Genomic DNA, 19,357 nt, shown 5'->3' on the forward strand with positions numbered 1-19,357 from the left:
GGTAGAGGCTTTAGAACCAATATCTGGCAACAGTTGAGAACACACATGACACCAAGTGGACAATGTTTCAAAATAACTTGTCCACAAGATGACAGTGCTGAGGCACATTGTCTTAACCCAAAACTTTACCAAGCAGAAGCAGTTGGACCAGCATGTTATAATATAAATCCTACTTACAAAGGCTCAACTAAATGCAGTCAACAACAAGAACAATGAAGCCTATGGAAATTCATTACTACAAACATTGCTATGCAACTGGACACCAATAATAACCCCAATCTTATGAAGTCATGCCAATCATCATATGATGTCATATACTATTTGTGTCTTTTGTTACATGACATTGACCTGAGTCGGTTTAAAACAAAGGCCACAGGTCAATAATAGGCCTCAAAATTTCCTGCTTGAGGTGAATTTTACACCTTGAGGCAAAACAGACAGATTAGTCTATAGCTGTTGCAAGAATACTGGACAGTGTTTTAGGTCATTTAGCTCTGTAAACTTGTTATTGACTGTTTACACAACAAACATACATAACTTAAAATAAATCCATTCAAGTGCTTGAATCATAATCCTCGAGGTGAATAAAAGAAACTAAAGTTTTTAAAGCATTTACCCCAGAAGTGTTTTTAACTTATATAAAGAAACTTCTCAAATAGGTTTACACATTTTTCAAAACATTACAAAATAAAATATGACTGCATCACTACCCTGAAACTGAAAGTACAAACAATATCTTACAGGCTAATAGTAATGCCTGAGGCAAGAAGAGCAGCACGAAGAGTTCCGAGACTTGTGGCGTGAAAAAGGTTTGGAATAAGATTTAATTAGGAGGAAGGTGATTATATAAATCCTCCATGGAGAATTTTGGGGTATTAAATACGAAGATTTTAAAGGGTTGGTAGTAGAAAAGGGAATGAAACTGTTTATTCTGTGAGCAAAAACTGTGTAGTTTTATTTCCAGGGAAGCAATTTTGTCAGAACAATATCATCATGTGCGTTTTGTGTTTTTAGTTTTTAAGTGTAAAAAAATATTTTTTGAACATGTTGTTTCTAATGAAAGTGATTGCTTTTGTTGCACTTGCAACTATATGTGAAAGTGGTAAGTTTACTTTCAATGATACTTTTAAAAAATGTAAAAAAAAACTATATTTAATTTAGGTTTAAAGTGGACAATGCCTCTTTTCGCTAATCAACAATAAAAATCACCTACTTTTAAGCTTGACCTAAATACATGGCCAACAGTCTGATCAATATTTACCAATTTGTGCTTTAATCAGCTTTTAACAATTACCCATGTTCACCGCAGTGTGTTTACACAACTCGATTTGTCGAAACAGCAGAGATACCATCAAGCATGCTGCCACTGATGCTACAATGTTTGAAAAGCTATACATGAAACAAAGATTTTGGAAAATTACAGCAGATGAACAGAATCGAAATATTTTGTTGGCTTTTAAGGTGATTATAACAAGTGCTTTGTCACGGTTTAATTGAAAGTCTTGCTTCTCGGTATCACTTATCAACTTAATTGGCCTTGATTCTGCAAATAGCCGACAGATTAACGTCTGAATGCTCTTCCAATTTTAAATATAAACACAGGTCATTTTAACAGGTTTGACCTGACATTAACATCAACTGATTTGATAAGATTGCCTGAGAAAACCAAGCAATTATTAAAAAAAGAAGAATAGTTGTCTGACAGTTCAGACAAAATGTTGCTAATTATAAAGAATGTACAACATTCCTATTCTTAAAAAGATATTAATTTTTTTCTAATTTACACACATGGAATTTAAAAATTGTTTTCAAATAAACGTTTTCACAAATAACTTTTTTTCACAGAATTTTAAGACATTGCCTGGAACATCAGTTGATGTCATAACCTTGTCAACATCTGGACAAACCCAAAACAATCTTTATTCAGGGAATCTTGGCAACTTTGAAATTATTCTTGAAAATGTGATAAGTGCAACAATTATTGTACCCGTCAGTGACAAGCATTTTTCAACCTTCAACCTCAATTACTATGGTAATTGGCAAAATTACGTTTTTCCAAAATCTAAAATTAAAATATCACAAATCATGAATTAGTAACTCTCCATGGTTCACTCACTTAAGATTTCAAATGTATGTTATATTAACTTGACAACAGTAACCTAGCAAAGCATTTTCTACTGTGTGAGGTATATAATTGATTATTAGTTAATTTGAGACAAATGGTTTTTTTCACAGCTGGTTGTCAGGTAGCCCCCAGCAACCACATAAAATATCCAACCCAAATAGTCAACCACATCAACCCCACCAAGTGTTGGATAATTGCCCCAAAGCTTCAAGGACAAAGAAAAAGATTCTACTTTACTTTCCGTAATGTCAAACTTGCACAAGAAACAAAACTCAAAGTAGGTCAATATTTTTGGGTTTTGCTTCATCATTAAGCCGTATCATTTCGCATCTTAACGCATATTTGAAAGCCAAAAACAAAACCAGCTTATTGGCAAGGATTAACTTTGACATATATTTTGTTAGGTATGGGACACACACACAAATGAAGACATTGGAATTATTGATCGCGACAGCAAATTTGAAGCACTTGCAGCCGAAACAATAAGGGGAAATATGACACAAACTTTTGTAGTTGAGTTTGTCTGCAGTGACTCTGTACAATGTGACATTAGAGGAAACACATTTTTTGCATCATTTTATGGTAATTTTGACTTTAAATAAAATATGTCAAGAAAGTATTAATCGACATATTTTTTTTATTTCAGCAATGGCAGACAGTGATGTGGAATGCATGAAGGTAGGAACTTTTCGTGTTTTATTTATTTTAACTATTTTCTGCCAATTTCAAAACATAATGCATATTTTCATTTTATGAAATAAACATTAATTTTCAATCCACACAAAAGCGACCAACACAATTTATTCATTTGCAATATTTTGTTCTAATATAGATCCAACAGCAATGCAGTCTACAAGCACACAACATTCCCACAGAACTTTGCGATGTTTCATGTCCAGCCTTTGAAACAATGCTGGAACAAGAGTACTCTATGGAGGTGCGAAACTTATCTTTGGTTCAGTGACTTTAAACAAGACCAGCAAAACTTAAGTCTAATTTTTTCCACAGAACAATGCACCAGTGTTAAAAAGTAGCGGACAAAGAAACCATCGCAACCATGAGGAGATTCATGGTTGCAAATTAAGTCGTTACCGAAGATTTTGTGACTGTCCTCAAAACACCGATCTCATTCAATTTTGCTTTACCAGTAAACCATGCTGGGAATGTGAGTGTAAAGTTTTTGAAAAACCTTTACTTCATACTATTTAATGTTCTCAAAATTTGGGTGTACTTACTATACTCCTAACGTCCAATACCACCATTTGTACCAACTTATATTTTTTACACCAACTATACACATTTGAGGAAAAATCTTAATTAATCTAAAAAAACACTAATACAAATCATAGTAAATCTAAAAAACCACTACTAATACAACATTTTCAAAATAAAGACCAAACCCTATTTATTTTGTGTTTCAGATGATGGATGTACATGGGCCTGCATATTTATGAAAGTCACACAATGTACCTACATCAAAATACTTGAAGCTGTGCAACTTCTGTGAAAACGGCAAAACCAGAAGAGACTTATGTAAACTGTTACAGCTTGTATTGGATGAAATCATTGGATGGGTGGTTGTAGTGTATGAAAGGATGTGTTGCATTTTTAATGTTGTTTTATATTCTCTTTTGTGAATGCCAAAGCACAAAAGATTGTACCTTTATGCATAGGAATGCAGGAACTATACAGTAACAACATGACAAAACAAAAGTGACATTTACTACATCACAGATTTACAGCCTATTAAATTCAACACAAAACAAACATGACAAACCACTTTCACTTAAGGTAGAATTTCAACTTAAACAGTTTAGCTGTGTTCACAAACAACAAACATTTTCAGCCTGTATTGTAAACAAGAAGCAGCAGAAAATTTCTACCTCAGAAAAACCAGTTCGGAACAAAAAACCATTCATGCTCGAGTTTATTCTTTTTTTTAATTGTTATGCCCAGTGTTGACTTTTGCACATATTTTGTTTGTGTATATTCCTCAGTGTCAGTGTGTTGTTTAAATAAATGTTGTTTATCAAGATTTTACTGTTGATGGAGAAAGGCAGGTAGCATCTAAATCCATGTACATTTACCAAAACACATAAAGATCAGGAAACAACCATCATACTCTCACAAATTGCTTTCTATACTGTTTGGGAAGGTGATCAACCAAAATCTTACAATTCATATTAAAGTGGAATTGAAACAGAATTTGGTATAACTTTTAAAGCAACCAATAGTATCAAAGCTCTGCAAACACCAAAACCTTTAGACACCAGAAACTACCTGACATAATTCCGCGAAAAAGGACCGCAGTTAACCTTTAATTCTGGCGATTCGACTTGAATTCTTTTCTTAATAAGCAGTCTGACACGTGCAAAAACCGCCATTGAGTGGGACATAAAAAGACTGCTGTCTACATTGTCAGCAAATTATCTTATCACAGAATGCCGTAACCGGAGTAACCACTATGAATTCTTCTGTGCAATCCCAAAACATACAATGCACATTGCAAACTGACAGATGTTGGCTGCTAAACAGAATATTTACATGTTTTGCTCTCGCAAAGAATTACAGCTTTCGACATATGCCGTACCAGGAATTCAGTTGGCAAGCAATTTTACAAAACAATCAATTTTGCCTGCTTTAAAATCTAAAAATTTGTTACAAAATTTTCATGCATGAATCAATCCCTAACCAGGTTTTAGGTTTAGCGACGCAAACAACAGAAAAAACAATTATAATTGTTTAAACATAAACAGCAGACACTTGCAGTGATGTAGGATCAAAATCCTTTTAACAAACTGATTCTTAGTCTCATCAGTTACTTTATCTTGGTTCCCATGATTTGCATTAACATAAGTTTTCTATTCATACCTGTTTTTGTTGAACTGTATGGCGAACTCTGTCATTGGTTGCATTGCTTTGTTGGTAAATGTCAGGACCATGAAAGGTTCCTTCTGACGGCGTTGGAAAGTTCCTTGCACCTCCAATCCTTTTGCCATTGAAGCATTCAACCACAACTAAACGCAATGAATCAACCTTTAAAATTTTAATTTCTGCGGCGGTCGGGTTAATTAAATTTTGATATGACACCAGTAAATATTTATAAGGAGATATCTGCGCTAAAATCAATGACAAATTTCTCACTGGTGTATTAAAAAAATGAAAAATAAAACAAAATAAAGTATCAGCTGAGATAGCAATTATGAACAAATGAAGCAGAAAGTTTTCTGCATAGGTTGTTAAAGCTTATTGTGAAAGCAACTTTGGCGTTTTACTGTACATAGCCCACGAGACCTGATGCCATGTCCGGTTTCGGTATTGGTCGGATACTTCGGCGTAAAAGGTGCACAATCCTACTGTTTTTGTCATGAAAATTTTCAAAAAAGTCAGTTGACACAGATTTTTGTTCCAGTCGCCGTTACACAATGTTCTGGTCTCCTTGAGACGTTAGCTATATGCAGGGTTGCCATCGACTTAACCCAAATAAGGACAAATGAAAAATTTTTCATACGAAACGAAACAAACATTTTTGAACAAATCCTTGGTTTTATGCGAGCCATGACATATCATATGCAATGATTTGGCCAATCTGTTCAAGCAACTCCTGGTTTAGAAAAAATACATCGTGCATCTTACAACAGCTCAGGTCTAGGTTTACTTATGCTTGCAGCAAGGATTTGACTAGTAATTGTTGAAAATAAGACAAAAGAAGGACTCAAGTCACAAATAAGGACAATGAACTTTTCTAAGACACACCCCTTCAAAATAAGGACAAATCTTAGAAATAAGGACGGTATGGCAACCCTGGCTATATGTCTGGGTTAGCATGACAAATATTCATGAAGTACATGCAAATCACTTGTGAAATAAAGTTTGTTCCGTAGGTAAGGGCACCCAAACTGGGATCTGAAAAATTTAGCTTTTAAGAAGGTCAATGAGAAAAATAGTCACTGGTCAAGTATAGGACGTTACAGTACGTTTCAAACTGACATTAAGCGTTACCTTGGGATAATTAATGTTGTGAGCGTTGTATGCAAACTTGCAAAACCATGTCTAAAATGTGAAGCGGTAACCGCTACGCAGCTTGGATTCTTTAACGTTGGCCCGGCCCCAGGGAATTTAAAACAAAGACAGATTAATATTTTTGACCAAAATTTGCTTTGTTGTGGCGATACAATGTGGATAAGTCCTGGGCGAAAAGTTAAAATGCTGACCAGTACTTTTTATGTGTAAAATTATATCCCTTAAAAATAAACTTCGTAACTTGCAATATCTATCCATAATATGTGTGTAAATTTAAACAAGTTTGAACCACTTCTTCTTGACCAAACCGTTAACACAAACCTTTATTAGACAAAAAAAGATAAAACAAATTCATGCAATATGTTTGCTTCAAGTAAGGAACCCATAAGCACAGGTACAACGTAACAATTCTTATGCCTATAATCACTCGTTTATCAGTCATTCCACCGCTGACAAATTGTCTAGCCAACTTTATAATCTTGTGTAGCAGGAAGAAGCAGAACACTCAAAATCTATAGGTATCTTGTAAAAATGGCTTAAAAATTTGTGCCAGCGAACGAACGTGGTCAAGCGGATTATAACACAGATCTATTTTAAGATTGGCACGCATCAAAATAGGCTGGTTTACAACGGCAGGTAAATTAACAACATAACGTCGACCGATTACAGAACGGAAGTATTCCCTCCGACAAGCTGTTATCACGACGAAAACTTCCCCCGCACATAGTTCACTTCTCATAGTAATACTTTGCAGCGTAATTACTTGGTATGACCGGACGATTTGAAAACCTAAAGGTCGCGATCAAGTATAAAACTTTACCTGCTGAACTTTCAAGTATCAAACGCGGCAATTCCAGCTAAAGCAGTAATGATTTTGCTGTCGCCTTGAATGAGTTGTATTACCTCGTCCGAGATAAGGATGTTATAATTAAAGTCAGATAGGTTCAGTACAAACCCTGGGCTTAAATCGATACAGGATTCGTTTTTGTTAGAATTCATTGAACAGTAACCATTGAACGTCCAACATATTGGTGGCATAAAATCTGCTTTAAAATTGATGTGTTAAAGTTATAACTTAGCAGTTGGTGAAACAACACGCAAAAACGATCTCATTTACCGGAAGAGAATTGGAAATGTTGGTAGAAAACATTTTTTTGCTTTGTGTAAAAATTTTCAACGGTTATATCTCGATTAAAAACTTCATGTAATGTTTCACTTTTCGCAAAAATTCTTTTCACCATAAAACATGTTTAATTTAGGCAACAAGCACAAAACAATATTTTTTTATAAAGTATAAAAAAACACAAATTTCCAATGGAGTTAAATATTTTACGTGATGTTGAAATTTCGCAAAACAATTTTTTTGAACCACAAAAAAAACATGTTTAAAGGGACATCAAACAAGGTCACGTATTACCTCGGGAGTTTTAGAACAAAGGCGATTGTCGTAACACACCGCGAAACAATGTTTAACGGATCGCGATGTAAAGCGTGATAAGCAATTATAGAACTAATATTGCTTCCGAAATTTGACAAAGAGGGCTACGTGCTATTCCTCATAAGGGCATAGAAAAGCATATCAAGATGTCGTACCTTCATGTGTTACCCACGAACAACGACATAAAACAAAAGAAAGATTCCACGTGAAATTTTCATGTTGCCCGCTTTTGGGTTTGCGTGTTTTTCTATTGTGACGTTACAGCGGGCATTGTGTTTTGTTTGTTTTGAGCGCGGCTGGCGATATATGATTTGAGATGAACGCTCGCACCTGCGTTGCCACGCGACAACACCGAAGGCCAATGTGACATCACAAAAATGACTTTCGCCAATACTTAAACGAAAAAGCAAATTTTTGTTAAGAGTACACGAAGTTGCGCTTAAGACTTTTTGTTGTTTTGAAAAAGTGTTTTTATTTTCAAAAAAAAGGTTTAGAAAGATGGTGGCAATAAAATGTCAAATACCACTACCAGAATCTCGTTTCTGTTACAAACAAGTTCGGTTAAAGCAGGGGTGTCCAACATGTGGAAAGCGTGCCAAAAGTGGCAGAAAGAACATTCGAAAATGGCACGCAAGCTTTTGCACATTTAGATGGTAAACATTAGGATTTGTCACGCAATTAAATTCGTATCTATTAATTCTTCTTAGCATTTATTCTAACTTTAGTAAAGATTATCAGTAGTAAAGCTACACAACTTACTAATTAAATTGTTCGTTTTTTGACAAAACTTAAGCCCCGTTGCAAACTATTTGTACCTTGCGTCGCATAAACAGAATAAAGTGTTTCTGGAGTATCATCAACAAGTTTACTCGCATTTGACGACGTATTTTTTTTTCAAGCCATATAATAGGGTTCTGCATATTGGCCAAATATTCGGATTGAGCCCGTACCGTTAAGACGTTCAATACATGGTTTGGAAAAAGTATCAAACGTTGGCACGCGACTATATATTAAAAATCAAAGTTGGCACGGCGGTGTGTTCGAGTTGGACACCTCTGGGTTAAAGTATTAAAAAATTACAAACATCTTGGCCGGAAACAAAAGTCAGGCACAATTTTTTTCAAAATAATTTCGCTTGAACAAATTTTTCGCTGGCGAAAATGCAAAACAAAATTTGTATGAAACATGTCCTCAATCTATATTCAAATTAAATCCTTCCCAACTAAAAATCTGTCAAAAAACATCTGTTTTACGTGGTGCTTAAACGTGAAGTGTCCACTTTCATCGTCTGCCGGTTAGCAATAAGAGTTTCATTGTGATGTCACATACGCTAATCGCTATGGCACGATTTTTAGATTAAGGAGAAATTCTACCTGATTGGGAAATTGTCTGATTGAAGGCAGGTATTTGCCAAAACCACGTCACATCGGAATTTTTGCTTTATCACTTTTGCTTTGACAAAAGTTTTAACCTGTAAATTTTGGCTCACTAAATCGAAAGTCTAGTTTCTAAAATATATTGAACTCGAATTTATAAATTGTTCTCATATTTTTGTACTAACCTTACGTCGAATTTCTACATGTTAAACACATTTTTTTTTCAGAATCGCTGAAAGTTAACAAAACAAAACACAAACCTCCTTTGGAGCCATGAAGGATCCTGGGGACGGGTTGAAATCGAGACCGAGAAGGGAGTCGGCAGGTGGCGCCCCAGCACCAGCAACCTGTTGTTGGGGCATGGCAGAGGGCGTTGTTCCCATCTAAAAAAAGAAAAAGCGACTCGTTACGCGGTATTCTTCGCATACACCAATGATGTTTTTCAGTTTAACACCAAACTTGACACATTTTAACTAAAACGCGTCCCAACCTTTGGGCAAGACATATAAGCAAAACGAACGCTCTAATGGTTGGGATAAATATAGAAGTCGTCAAACCAAGCAAAAACAATTTTCCTTCATTTAAAGCATCTTTTTCAGCATTTGAGGATGGAAATCATACCAAAAAGTCGAGGCCACCCATCGGGTCCATCATAGGATTCGCAGGCATTGATGGGGCTGGCACAATGTTGGGGCCTATGTCCAGGCCCAAGAGGTCAGTCACAAGCGCATCCTGGGCAGGAATAACCTTCAAACAAAAATCCAGTCATTATATCTGCACTAGCTAACCATAATAATTTTAAGAGATTAAAATGCAAAAGAGGTTATTTCATAAAGCAGTGGTTCTCAAACTTTTTTTGTTGCGACGCCACTGGAAAAGTTTTCTGGACTTGCGACGCACCAGCAAATAAAAGGTAATGAGGAAACTTATCAATAAACAGTTAATTTAAATCTATTAAACAGCACTTAGAGAACAATTTTAGCCTAACTGTTTTTCGACAAATTTGTAAAACTGCACTCAACACTTTTAGTAAAACCCGGCAATCACGTGCGGGCTTTTGTTAATTGTTTCAATTATTGCGCACAATTGCATTGTCTTGTCTGTTGCAAGGTCTCAACAGCATCAATAACGAATTACAATGAAAGTAATGTTTCAACTTACGCACAATATAAACTGATGCACAAAAATTTACTGCTGCAACTCATGCACAATAATCACTTAAAACTTTAGCTAACAATTATACGTTATAACTACCTCAAGCCTTTGCTAGAAAAGTCGCCTTTGTTACATTGTTATGAAACAAGACTCCGTTCACATAATCAAGTTTAATGCCCGCCAAGCGTCGCCCCAGACACGCGCCTATCACGCACTTGCTGCTTGTACTGTTTGGTCACGACGTACATTAACGGACAACCGCGTTTTTGATCAAAAAGGTAAATTTACGTCAATCCGCACTCTACGCAAAAAGTATGGACGTAGATATACGTCAACCGCACTGAAACCTCATTTTTATGACATAAACTGAGTTCAGCCACGAAACGGAAATATTCTGCGACGCCCTTGGAAAATTGAAACGACGCACCAGGGCGTCGCGACGCACAGTTTGAGAACCACTGTCATAAAGTGTATTTTTTAAAATTAGCAAGTAGCAACACAATTTGAGGAAACTTACTTGGGGTGTTGGGTCTTGGGTAGGACTAGTTGTGGGTTCATCGTTTCCACTTTCTGGGGATCTGTGCAACAAGTCACAAAAACGCTGATGTATTTCAAAAAGACAGATCTTTAGCCCCACCATGTGGACACAAGCGGTGACAGCGAAATTTGGTAAGTGATTTTTTTGTGAAAAGTCAGATTGAAAATATCACAAAAATATTGCTGAATGAATTTAAACACAATAAATTTACTTAATGGAAAAAATCCATACCTGGATAAATAACAAAGTCAATCTAGCAACTGTAAATCAAAGTTTGTGTCAGGAATATTTTTAGTATCTGTAATCAACTTTTCCTCACTGTGCACTTGCTGGCTTGTTATGAAGAGATTTTCTCATGGCTGCAGCAGCCCTGTCTCCTTCGATGAATGAACTTGGTGGTTTGTGGTAAACTGAAGCAAGCGAAGCGATGTGGCAAATCAGCTCATCAAGAAGAGTTGGCTCGATCAAGTCTGTTTCTTCAGAAATTAAAGGCTTCTCAGCCAACACAACATCCTAAAAAATACAAAGCAAATCTTGTCTTTGAATTGGTGTAAGTAAGTAGTTAAACAGAAAAGTGTCGGTTTAATATGTTGATCAACACTTGTGTCATCAAAGATGTGCTAATACAGAAATCTTGTAATGAACAAATGCTCAACAGACAGTTCCAGTTACATATATTGACGTATCACAGCTGTAACTTTCAGCACACTTGACTGTTTCAACCAAGCTGAAAGTAACAGGCATGATACTATTGTATCATAACTCAGAGACAGGCACCCAAACTAAATTTCTATTAGTAAATAAACCTTTGCAGCAGCAGGATCAGTTGAAAGTAACCTCCAGTAGATATAACCTCGATCACGCAGATCAGGATTATCACTATCCTGTGAAACAATAAAAAGACTATTATAACTTTAATAAGATGAAGCAAGGTTTTTACTTCTAAAATATTTTTCACCAAAATGACACCTTGGTTTTTTGACACAAAAGAACTTCAAATCACACATTTTACACATCTTAAGGTGGAAAATTATAAAATTAAACAAAAATTCATAGTCTAAACTGCAACAATTTTAACTTGTAGCAAGCTGGAGCCATTTCTATGAAGAAACAAAAAATACCAAGAAAATTAAAAACTAAATGCATAGGCCTAAATGTAAAAACATTTTACTTGTGTGGCAAGGCTCAAAACAGACTGAACAAGTTCTTGAGTTTCTGTTGGTTTCTTTAAGAAGAGTTTTACAATTGCAGTGAGCAGTTGAAGTTGGACCTACGATGTAAAAATAGTTTACGTTATGCAAACAAAACAAATTATGCAAGATAACGTTGCATGGGGATTTGTGTTAAGAATGAAAAACGAATAAAACCCAAACTGATAAAAAAAACAGTCAATGTTAAACCACAATGTTTCGGTACATTTTTGGCAACAACTTTCCACAAATGCTTTAAAAATGTAACAAATACCAAATAATCATTAAACCAAAATATTTCCACACACACACACACCTGTGTGTTCTCATCATGAAATCCTTCAAGGAAAGATTCGAGCAGTTCATCGGCATTGTCAATCCTCTCTGCATATTCACCAATGATCCAGATCATAGATGCTCTTGCTTCCGGCTCATCAAGTGTATCCAAATTCTCACACAAGTTTGCAATTATACTCTCATACCTGAGTGGTATTTTTAGTTAAAATATAGGATAGCCTAGTAGATCCGTTTTTTAGTTGTATATATCTTGCAACAAAATAGACATTCTTAAAAATAAAATTGGTTACCCTGCATATGACAATGCAGCAGTTGCCAAATATAAATTGGAATGATTCGGTCTGAATGACTACATTAGACTCAAAAACTTTTCCTTACATTTGTTTTATTTTTATTTTGGAACCAACTTCTGCTTATCGCTTGAACAACTTGTTTCACAATGTTTGTCGTCTTTTTTAACAAGTTAAACAAATGTTTGTTTTTGTCATATTGCAGAAAACTGTGCATGTTTTCCATTGATAACATGTTGTACCTTTGACAAAGGTATTGACGGCCATAATAGCCATGTCGGGCTGGCTTTTGGCATACTGTTTTCCATTGATAACATGTTGTAAAATACGTTGGAAAGACAATGTTGTACTTACTTGTTAGGATATTTTCTGAAAATATCTTTGATGACAACAATGGCTTCTTGTACAACATAGTTGACTTTTGTTTGAATCAGGTCAAGCAGGGTGCTAACACATCTTTCTGCTGATTGCTGCAAAGTAGTTGAAGCAAAATGTGTTTTTATTTGTGTAAAATACATTTGTGTCTGATTAGTAATGAGAATTTGTTATGTTGTGCTTTAGAAATATTTTAACACTGCTTTGTACCCGGGCACTGAATGCTGTACAAGACTGTTGTGTGACATTGATTTTTTGCACTTTAGGATTGTGACATAATGCCTAGTATTAAGTAGGCCAATTGCCACAAAGGGAATTCATTTCCTCAATTGGTGAAGACATGTTTTTTTACAACAACTTTTCCTGTTCCAATCATAAACAACAAATATTTAAGATCATGCATTTAGTGCAAATAAACTTAGTTTTGCATGAAGACGAATGTTTTCCTGATTCACTACTTTTAGACAATAAATTCATTATTCGTTAGGTGTTGAATTAACTGACCTAGGGTTTTACTTTACTGTTCAAAGCACTCTACACTCCATATTGGGTATTATACTGATTAAACGAACCTCAACTTTGATTGCACATCTGCCAATGGCTCTAACAGATTTTCTCACAAAATCCACATCCACTTCTTGGGCATATTCTTTCAATTCAGCAAGAACCTACAAAATAAGGGGAAAAATACATTCAAACCAGATTTTTACCTGTATGGTTCATAGTATTGCACATGGTTAACAAATACATTAATCAGTGACAGCACACCTAAATCTCTGTTACATAGTGTGAAACAAGACTCTTCAATAAAAAGTTAAAAAAGTCATTGCTAAAGTTGTAAAGAATTTTTTGTTTGTCAGCATCACACATTTCAATGCACTACAAATCTTATTAATAACAACACAAATGTTGTTCCCTATTTGTATTTCAAACTTACCTGAGCAATATTGGATTGTGATGCAAGTCTGATCATGATGTCAAGCTTTTCCAACTTCACATAAATAGGATCATTGTACTTGACAAAAAATACCTTCATCTCATGTTTCAAAACACTTGGCCTGAAAAACAAAACTTACCAATAGGGTTTTGTAGTTAAGTGCAAAATTTTCTTAGACACTGCAACTGAAAAAACTAAATTCCCGTCAAATATCACAGGTTTAATGTTAGTCTGTTATGTAAGACAACATGTGGAAATTTTTTTTGTCTATACAACCAAAAGACAATGGCTCATTATTTTCCACAAAGAATTATCTTTTTGACCCAAAAACACTTAGTCAACTGTTCAGGTGACAGAGTGATGACTATGCAAAATTGCTACTGCATTTACAGTACACATACACAGAACACATTACTAACCTCTTTTGGACAATGAGATTGATGTTTCTGAGGGCAACATATTGGATTTCTGGTTCAGCACTAAGCAGGGTGACAAGAGGTGGTGCCAGCTTTTTGAGCAAGTTGTTCTGATATTCCTTTTCATTATCCATAAGCTCAAGCAGTTTCATGCAGACCTTGTGAAAAGTACACAATTTTTTCAACATGTCAAACTCATTGCCATTTTAACTTGGAGTTTGCATTATTAAAATCTCAGCACAATGATTTCAATGTAAATACATATGGCACACAAAATAATGGCAGAACTAAAAGAAACAACATGTTGAGTTCCCTGCAGACAAATCAAAGCAAAACCTTTTTAACCAACCTTGACAGCAGACAGCACAACAGAGGAGTTTGCATGCTGAAGTCTTGGAGTCACTCGTTCAGCAATGCTGCAAAGTATTGCAAAAATTTAGACAGTCTGTCGACAAAACAATGTTTTGATACTGGCACCTAACGTTTACAGCTTTCCGTTTCAAATAAAGATGGTCTCCAAAAAACTTTAATGAGGCATAAGGATGGGCTTTGCTTAATACAGAAAATCAAAAAAGAGCAAAACTGACTGTTTGTGGAAACGAAATGAAGTTTGCTGTAAAATTGTTTTTACCTTTGTGCCTCTCTTGAATCTTCTGGGTTGTAATTTGAAAGGGCATCAAGAATGAAGATCTGCCCCCACTCAGTGCACTCATTAAGTGCAGTTAAAAGCTTATTAATAGTTTGGGGTGTCATAAAGTTAACTTGTTCAGCAACTCGGACAGATGTTTCTCCAATCTCTGAAAGAGCAGCCACAGCATTCGCCACAACCTAAGAAAACAAAGTGCGATCCATGCCAAAACTAACTTAAATACAAAACAAAAATAACATCAATTTCTGGCTTCAATAAAAGCAGTATGCATTGTTGCCAAGGCCTTTTTACCATTGGGTTAGAGTCTGACAAAAGATCTTTGAGAGCATCCAGGAATCCTTGGTCCTCAACCATGCTGTTGTTGATGTCATACAACTTGGCAACACATACTGCAGCAGTTTTCCTCACATATGGATCCTCATCCTGTTCAATGCACAATGAAGAACAATTATATTTCAACTTGTACACTTCTTGATATTGTAACAACATTGGAGTATATTACGGTACACATGAACAACAAGGCACTTCAAGGCCCCTCCTTGCTTAATGATAGTATTTACTTGTTTTGAGCCAGTTTTACATTTGCTAATGTATGAGAGTAAAACAACGAAAACAAGCATATATTGTGGGTGCTAAACTTACAACAAATCACTAAAACAACACGACAGCAACAAAAACACAACCAGTTGCTTTGTAAAAACTTCTTTTCCCCATTTTTTGAGGTAAAAATTTGATGAGATCACAATTTGTACAAGAAACTTTGATTATAACCCCCTTTTATAGCACTTAATTTAATTCTGTTGATGCACTAATACTAACCTTGAGGCATTTTCTTAGTGGTTCACAAAGATACTCTGTAATCTTATCCACCCTGATACATCCCATTGTGCGAACTGCAAGTGCTCGAATCAATGGATTTGGGTCATCACAATCCTGAAAAATATGGTAAAAAATGGTTATGCAAGAAATACGAAATCCAGTTGCAGACATTTTTTGTTTGTAAGTATGAGTGTAGCTGATAGGGCTTATATTTCTTCAAACGTCTTCCCTGACTTTAACCAAAGTTGTTTACACATACATATTTATACTCCACTGCTGTACACATTTGAAAGTTGTATGGATAACGGTTTATGATATGTTTTATCACTGCTGATAGTACAAAACACATGTATAGGTGTGTAATGAAACAATTTTATAGTATTCACCTTGACAAAGGTATTGACGGCCATAATAGCCATGTCAGGTTGGCTTTTGGCATAATTCATCAGATAAAGGTAGACCAACTTCTTTAGCTCCAAGTTGTCAGTTTGCATGCAGTTGATAACATCAGGAAATAGAGCACTGTTGAAAAATATGCATGTGATTGCTGGTTAGTTACATAACAAAATGTAAAAATGGGGGTAACATAAAACATTTTCCAAATGTTAAAAAAATCTCTAGAATAAGCAACAAAATAAAAATTGCAGCTTTTTGTCAGCTTGTGTCAGAAACTTTGCATGTGACACAAACAGCGATCAGAAATCGACTTGATAACAGGATTCAAAATTTTTGTCTTCAAAATTGCAGGGCTATTTGGTTTCTAACAAATACATGTAAACAGGCTAAAAACTAAATGTAAAGTAGTTTGAAATAAAATCGAAGTTGTACATGAGAAGTAGCATTGCGAAGTTTTAATGCACCCACCACAGTATAGCAGCATTACCTTACATCCTTTCCCACAGTCATGCTTGCGATCACTTTCTTAACTGCTTCCTTCTTCTTTTCTTTCTTGTCTGAATTCAAATCAGCTTTCAACTCGAAAATTTCACCTTTCTTGGTGGTTGTGAAATACCGTGAGTCACTCATGTTTACTTTGTTTGGCAGCAATTAACACAATAAAAAACAACCTATTTTTTTAGAATAGTTACACTAAAAATGAAAAAACAATGTTATATAAAAATAGGGGGTGAGATAAGGAAATGCTATGACTATTGTATGCCTGATGCAACTAAGCTTCATGTAGTAAACGTAGTTATATTGAAAGAGTGTACTTTCATCATTTTTTGCTCATTTGGTTTGTTTCTTGTTTCTTCAAGTATACGGTGTGTTAAACAGAAATAAGCTAAATGAAACTGACTCAGCATGCCCTAAACACGTATGTTTTAGTTATCTCATATGACTATACGCTACAAACTACAACTTAGAAGTGTCAGAAGTGATCTTGTTTCTATCTACAGTTTCTTTCAGCACAAAAGGCCAAGTTTATGTTACCTCATTGCGACAGATCGCTATCTTAACTACAATAAAAAAGCTACCTATCCAAAAATACATCGTTGCTGCTAACGTGTTATCACAGTTTTAATTTAAGATTACAAAAGCAACAACAGTAATATCAGTACAGGACTACCGGCAAAAATAAAAACCCAAATTGTGTTTTTTTATCTCTCATGGGATATTCCGATGTGTATGCTTTTTATTTGTACCCACCCACTACGTATTTCAAACCGGAACCTCATCTATTTCCACCTTGAAGTTCAACAACAGGGAAAGGCGGTCGGATGTCATTGAGTTTAATTAATAATAATAAAATGAAATCTGCATGAAAGGTGAGCGCGAACAACAAATTCAATAGTTAAGAGTCTCATAAGTAGGTGAAACAGGTTCAGAAGAAAAACTAGACGGACCAAAGAAATTGACATCAGTAGAAACTGGAGAAATATTGTTTGAGTCCACATAATTCGGATTAAAGTGATCGAAGTTACTAGAAAATTGGTTATTGACTGTTTGTTGTGGTGGAAAAACAAAGTTGGTTTCGTCAAAATTGTTGATTGGTTGAAACTGCTGGGGTGAATGTTGCGAATAGGTTGGTGATGGGTAGGAAAACTGGTGTTCCGGCTGTTGGGTAAAACGTGGTGAACTTTGGGTGAACTGTGGCGAGTTGTTTCCAGCGGTATGTTCGTTGTATTGGTCAGTGTTGCTGAAAGGTGACGTACAGCTCACATCGTAACCCGGCAAGTATCTCGGATGAATAACGTTTGCTGGTGCGGAATAAGGATGAGATGAAGCGTATTGGTGCAGCGTCGGGTTGGCGGTGATACAAATGGTGGGAACGTCGGTCGCTTGTGGAGAGAGATGTGGTTGGAAGTTTGAATATCCAGTGTATGTCGCAGCAACATGGTTGGTGTTGGGAGGAACCGCCACTTTCAGCCGTTTGTTTGTCTGCATGACGTCACAATTGAAGTATTCCGGAACATCACAGAAACGTCTGGTGTTTTTTGTCTTTCCACCATCGCACCGAAATCCTCGCGCAAAGGGATTGTTGGCAATTTTAAGTTTGGTCACCTTCAAAAAGAAAACAATTGAAAATTAAAAACAATAAAAACTAAATTTGTGAAGTAACGTTGTGTATTTAAAACGTTTGTTTCTATTGAATAAAAACTAACGTGTTTTATAATATTTTTACCAACTTGCACACAAACACACATAGCAATCGTTTTCTTCTTACCTCGTGATTTTGATAAGCTGTCACTGTGAAAAAAGTGGTCTGTGAAAATGAAAATGTTGACATCGGTTCATGCTTGATCATTGTGACGTCATCAGTTCGAACAAGGTGAACGCGCAATTGATAACGATGCATTGAGTGAACGTTAAACTGAAGAATACAATAAAAAAGGTTTAATGTCTGCTCAAAAATACGTTTTTTACATAAAAGCCTCCATACACGAGATTTGTAAAAAATAATAATAGAAGTTATGTTTACCTTTTCAGTTGCTGAATGTGCAAATGAGTTCGTAAGTTTCACTTTGTGGAACGAAAGAACTTCTTTCATTAGTTTTCCGCCACTGGATGGTGACTTTGGGTGAACATAAAATTTCTGGGGAATTTTAGGCTCTCCTCGACCAGACACAATCCATTCGCCGTTCTGAAATTCAAATACGATCGTTTATACAATATTGTTCTGAATATTTAACGACATTTGCAACACAAAACTTCAAAAAACAAAAATTTGTGATGATTACCTGGAACTTGTATCTGTGTTCGTCAACATTAACAACATCCATCAAGACACAATACTGCGCGTTCGGATCCAAACCTGAGAACTTCACTCGGTAACCAGGAAAGATTCGCCTGAAAATTGACAATAAACGTAAAGAAATCAGCCCCATTGAATCAAAGACATGTTTCGCAGGAAACTTTTAAGTTTCAAAATAAACAAATGCTTAGATTCTCACCTTCCAGGTTTTGTGACAATCATCTCGGTTTTTGCGGCTGAAAATTTGTCCCAAACTTCAAGATCCTGAAGATCAACTTGAACATTCTCTTCATATGGGGATCGAACCACTTGTGAATATTTTTTGTCATAAACTTGATAATCTTGAACAGTTGTTCGATATACCTCATCAACATCTTGCGCTAAGTGAGTTTCGGATGTTGTTTGAAACCACGGATCAGTGCAATGTTGAAAGTTGTTCATTGTTTGAGTTGCCATGTTACTTGTATCTCTGACAATTGTCGAATGATGGTGACATTGACGCGTGCCTCGCTATTTATTTGGTGTTGTGCGTCGCT

The 19,357-nt window shown here is 35.6% G+C and overlaps 3 protein-coding genes across 3 annotated transcripts in view; 1 reads left to right on the top strand and 2 right to left on the bottom strand.

The window, feature by feature from the left end:
* Positions 1-16,713, bottom strand: part of LOC145206387 (AP-1 complex subunit beta-1-like) — a 42,899-nt gene extending 26,186 nt beyond the window's left edge. The window contains exons 1-18 of the mRNA XM_080078520.1: positions 16,512-16,713; positions 16,015-16,150; positions 15,629-15,742; positions 15,101-15,232; positions 14,792-14,988; positions 14,510-14,576; positions 14,164-14,318; positions 13,745-13,865; positions 13,380-13,475; positions 12,787-12,902; positions 12,162-12,327; positions 11,827-11,925; positions 11,462-11,539; positions 10,975-11,168; positions 10,635-10,695; positions 9,584-9,709; positions 9,223-9,345; positions 4,997-5,142 (exon numbers count right to left, since the gene is read on the bottom strand). Coding sequence (XP_079934646.1) covers positions 4,997-5,142; positions 9,223-9,345; positions 9,584-9,709; positions 10,635-10,695; positions 10,975-11,168; positions 11,462-11,539; positions 11,827-11,925; positions 12,162-12,327; positions 12,787-12,902; positions 13,380-13,475; positions 13,745-13,865; positions 14,164-14,318; positions 14,510-14,576; positions 14,792-14,988; positions 15,101-15,232; positions 15,629-15,742; positions 16,015-16,150; positions 16,512-16,654 — 2,270 coding nt within the window. The 5' untranslated portion in view covers positions 16,655-16,713. The remainder of the gene's footprint in view (positions 1-4,996; positions 5,143-9,222; positions 9,346-9,583; positions 9,710-10,634; positions 10,696-10,974; positions 11,169-11,461; positions 11,540-11,826; positions 11,926-12,161; positions 12,328-12,786; positions 12,903-13,379; positions 13,476-13,744; positions 13,866-14,163; positions 14,319-14,509; positions 14,577-14,791; positions 14,989-15,100; positions 15,233-15,628; positions 15,743-16,014; positions 16,151-16,511) is intronic.
* On the top strand, positions 34-4,160 carry LOC145206610 (uncharacterized). Its single transcript, XM_080078536.1, has 9 exons — positions 34-1,102; positions 1,310-1,461; positions 1,846-2,032; positions 2,236-2,402; positions 2,530-2,707; positions 2,772-2,803; positions 2,958-3,062; positions 3,134-3,290; positions 3,547-4,160. The coding sequence occupies exons 1-9, from the start codon at positions 1,045-1,047 to the stop codon at positions 3,630-3,632; spliced, it is 1,122 nt and encodes a 373-aa protein (XP_079934662.1). The 5' UTR covers positions 34-1,044; the 3' UTR covers positions 3,633-4,160.
* Positions 16,714-17,342: 629 nt separating the features above from the next.
* Positions 17,343-19,357, bottom strand: LOC145206477 (T-box protein 2-like). The gene is made up of 5 exons (XM_080078526.1): positions 19,021-19,357; positions 18,808-18,916; positions 18,549-18,710; positions 18,294-18,440; positions 17,343-18,130 (listed from the first exon to the last, which is right to left on the bottom strand). Exons 1-5 carry the CDS (start codon positions 19,275-19,277, stop codon positions 17,414-17,416), a joined length of 1,392 nt encoding a protein of 463 aa, XP_079934652.1. The 5' UTR covers positions 19,278-19,357; the 3' UTR covers positions 17,343-17,413.

Source organism: Phallusia mammillata, chromosome 1, assembly GCF_965637545.1.
Source record: "Phallusia mammillata chromosome 1, kaPhaMamm4.hap1.1, whole genome shotgun sequence".
In the NCBI taxonomy this organism is placed as follows: Eukaryota; Metazoa; Chordata; class Ascidiacea; order Phlebobranchia; family Ascidiidae; genus Phallusia; species Phallusia mammillata.

What these genes read in the sequence shown, in the direction of transcription:
- LOC145206610 (XM_080078536.1), top strand. Translation starts at nt 1,045, where the DNA reads ATGTTGTTTCTAATGAAAGTGATTGCTTTTGTTGCACTTGCAACTATA. An exon ending in TGCAACTATATGTGAAAGTG is followed by an intron (nt 1,103 to 1,309) that starts GTAAGTTTACTT and finishes TGTTCACCGCAG; the next exon opens with TGTGTTTACACAACTCGATT. An exon ending in CACAAGAAACAAAACTCAAA is followed by an intron (nt 2,403 to 2,529) that starts GTAGGTCAATAT and finishes ATATTTTGTTAG; the next exon opens with GTATGGGACACACACACAAA.
- LOC145206477 (XM_080078526.1), bottom strand. Translation starts at nt 19,277, where the DNA reads ATGGCAACTCAAACAATGAACAACTTTCAACATTGCACTGATCCGTGG. An exon ending in ATTGTCACAAAACCTGGAAG is followed by an intron (nt 18,917 to 19,020) that starts GTGAGAATCTAA and finishes GTCAATTTTCAG; the next exon opens with GCGAATCTTTCCTGGTTACC. An exon ending in CAGCTTATCAAAATCACGAG is followed by an intron (nt 18,131 to 18,293) that starts GTAAGAAGAAAA and finishes TTCTTTTTGAAG; the next exon opens with GTGACCAAACTTAAAATTGC.